The sequence below is a fragment of the Sinocyclocheilus grahami genome, unplaced genomic scaffold (assembly GCF_001515645.1).
Source record: "Sinocyclocheilus grahami isolate Dianchi unplaced genomic scaffold, SAMN03320097.WGS_v1.1 scaffold2719.1, whole genome shotgun sequence".
Classification (NCBI taxonomy): domain Eukaryota; kingdom Metazoa; phylum Chordata; class Actinopteri; order Cypriniformes; family Cyprinidae; genus Sinocyclocheilus; species Sinocyclocheilus grahami.
The window spans coordinates 6,642-8,544 of NW_015507897.1; the positions used below are offsets into that span (position 1 = coordinate 6,642).

A 1,903-nucleotide genomic window follows, 5' to 3' on the forward strand; every position below is an offset into this window, starting at 1 on the left:
CAGTTTTAGAATAATATAGTCCAGTTAAGAAGTATTACCTTTTTGGCTGCAATCATGTCCATCATTAGAGTCTGCTGGTGTGTGGTCAGGTTGAATGTTTATTCCATATGCTCCTGAAAACAATTCAAAAGATATTTGACCAGAAATCATACAAAATACAGCAAAACCAAAATAAATGTGCCAATGTCCCTTCTGCCATCCTGCACCTATCACACTGAGGTGATATGAAGTTTATACTTCAGTTGAGGGATTTTGAAACTCCTTAATAGTGACACAATTTTTTTCCTTTAGAGATATTATACTGAACTGCTGGAGATGATGGAGGAGCAGCAGAAAGCAGCAGAGAAACAGGAGCAAGAGCTGATTGAAGAGCTGGAGCAGGAGATCACTGAGCTAAAGATGAGAAACACTGAGCTGGAGCAGCTCTCACACACTGAAGATCACCTCCACCTCCTACAGGTCAGTCAACATGATCTCTCTGATCAATGATAATGCAGCATATGACACCAGAACACTCCCCATGCTGAAGGATTTCTCCTCTCTCCTGCTGTAGATTCACTCATCCCTGTGCAGCCCTAGAAACAGCAGGAACTGGCCTGAGATCAGTATGAAGACTCATGAGAGTCTGGAGACTCTGAGGAGAGCTCTGACTCAACTGAAGGACACTATAGATGAGAAACTCACACTAACTGGTACATCATTACACACACTGATCAGATAGAAACATGATGTACTCAGTTCTTTAAATATAACATTAAGATCTGCTGATGTTTTCTTGTCATTAGTCTCTACAGAGCTGAAGGTGATGCAGCAGTATGCAGGTACAGTGTGCTGTCTGCACTACACTAGTTTACATTCATACACTCACAGCTTCATTACTGCTCTACAATCTGATTAAACACTGGATTAATTAAAAACATCAGCATCAAAAAATATCTGTGTATTGTGAAGTTGTGACTGATATTCTGTGTTTTCTCAGTGGATGTGACTCTGGATCCTGATACAGCTCATCCTGATCTCATTCTGTCTGATGATGGAAAACAAGTGAGAGATGGAGACATTAGACAGAAACTCCCAGACAAACCAGAGAGATTTGATACGGGACACTGTGTCTTGGGAAAGGAGGTATTCTCGTCAGGGAGATTTTATTTTGAGGTGCAGGTGAAGGGAAAGACTGAATGGGATTTAGGAGTGGCCAGAGAATCCATTAACAGGAAGGGAGAGATCACACTGAGACCCAGTGATGGATACTGGACTGTGATTCTGAGGAATGGAGATGAATATGAAGCCTGTGCTGGTCCTTCTGTCTCTCTGTCTCTGAGAGTGAAGCCGCAGCGGGTCGGTGTGTTTGTGGATTATGAGGAGGGTCTGGTCTGCTTTTATGATGTGGAGTCCAGCTCTCATATCTACTCTTTCACTGCTCAGTCTTTCACTAAAAAACTCTTTCCATTATTTTGCCCATCCTTAAACTATGGAGGTAAAAACTCCAGCCCACTGATCATCACACCTGTCAATGATAATAAATGAATTTGCACTACTAATATGAAATACAAGATTAAAATAATGATTCTTATAAGTAAAAATCTGACAACATCATGTTGTCGTGCATGCTGCGTATTACTGATATTAACTATATAGCTCCGCATTATCGTCCGGGCAGAACTATTGTTCCAGCCACCAAAGACAGATTCACAAATAACCTTCCTGATTTATCTCAACTGCTCTGTGTACCCATAAGTACACATGAACTAGACGAAATAACTAGCAACATGGGCACTATCTTCTCTAATACATTAGAAGCTGTTGCCCCCATCAAATTGAAAAAGGTTAGAGAAAAACGTACTGCGCCATGGTACAACAGTAATACCCATTCTCTCAAGAAAAAAACTCGTAGTCTTGAGCG

The 1,903-nt window shown here is 41.1% G+C and overlaps 1 protein-coding gene across 2 annotated transcripts; it reads left to right on the forward strand.

Annotated features, from left to right (window-relative positions):
• The first annotated feature begins 299 nt into the window (after positions 1–299).
• On the forward strand, positions 300–1,556 carry LOC107575554 (E3 ubiquitin-protein ligase TRIM39-like). Of its 2 annotated transcripts, none has more exons than XM_016261912.1 (4): positions 300–459; positions 554–692; positions 786–821; positions 980–1,556. In XM_016261912.1, exons 1-4 carry the CDS (start codon positions 316–318, stop codon positions 1,525–1,527), a joined length of 867 nt encoding a protein of 288 aa, XP_016117398.1. In that variant the 5' UTR covers positions 300–315; the 3' UTR covers positions 1,528–1,556. The 2 variants fall into 2 exon arrangements, with proteins under 2 accessions (XP_016117398.1, XP_016117400.1); XM_016261914.1 differs by having other exon boundaries at positions 795–821.
• The last annotated feature ends 347 nt before the right edge of the window (positions 1,557–1,903 follow it).

Bases quoted from the DNA above. Each gene is read 5' to 3' on its own strand.
- LOC107575554 (XM_016261912.1), top strand. From the start codon at position 316: ATGATGGAGGAGCAGCAGAAAGCAGCAGAGAAACAGGAGCAAGAGCTG. The intron at 460-553 runs GTCAGTCAACAT...CTCCTGCTGTAG, and splicing joins ATCACCTCCACCTCCTACAG to ATTCACTCATCCCTGTGCAG. The intron at 822-979 runs GTACAGTGTGCT...GTGTTTTCTCAG, and splicing joins GGTGATGCAGCAGTATGCAG to TGGATGTGACTCTGGATCCT.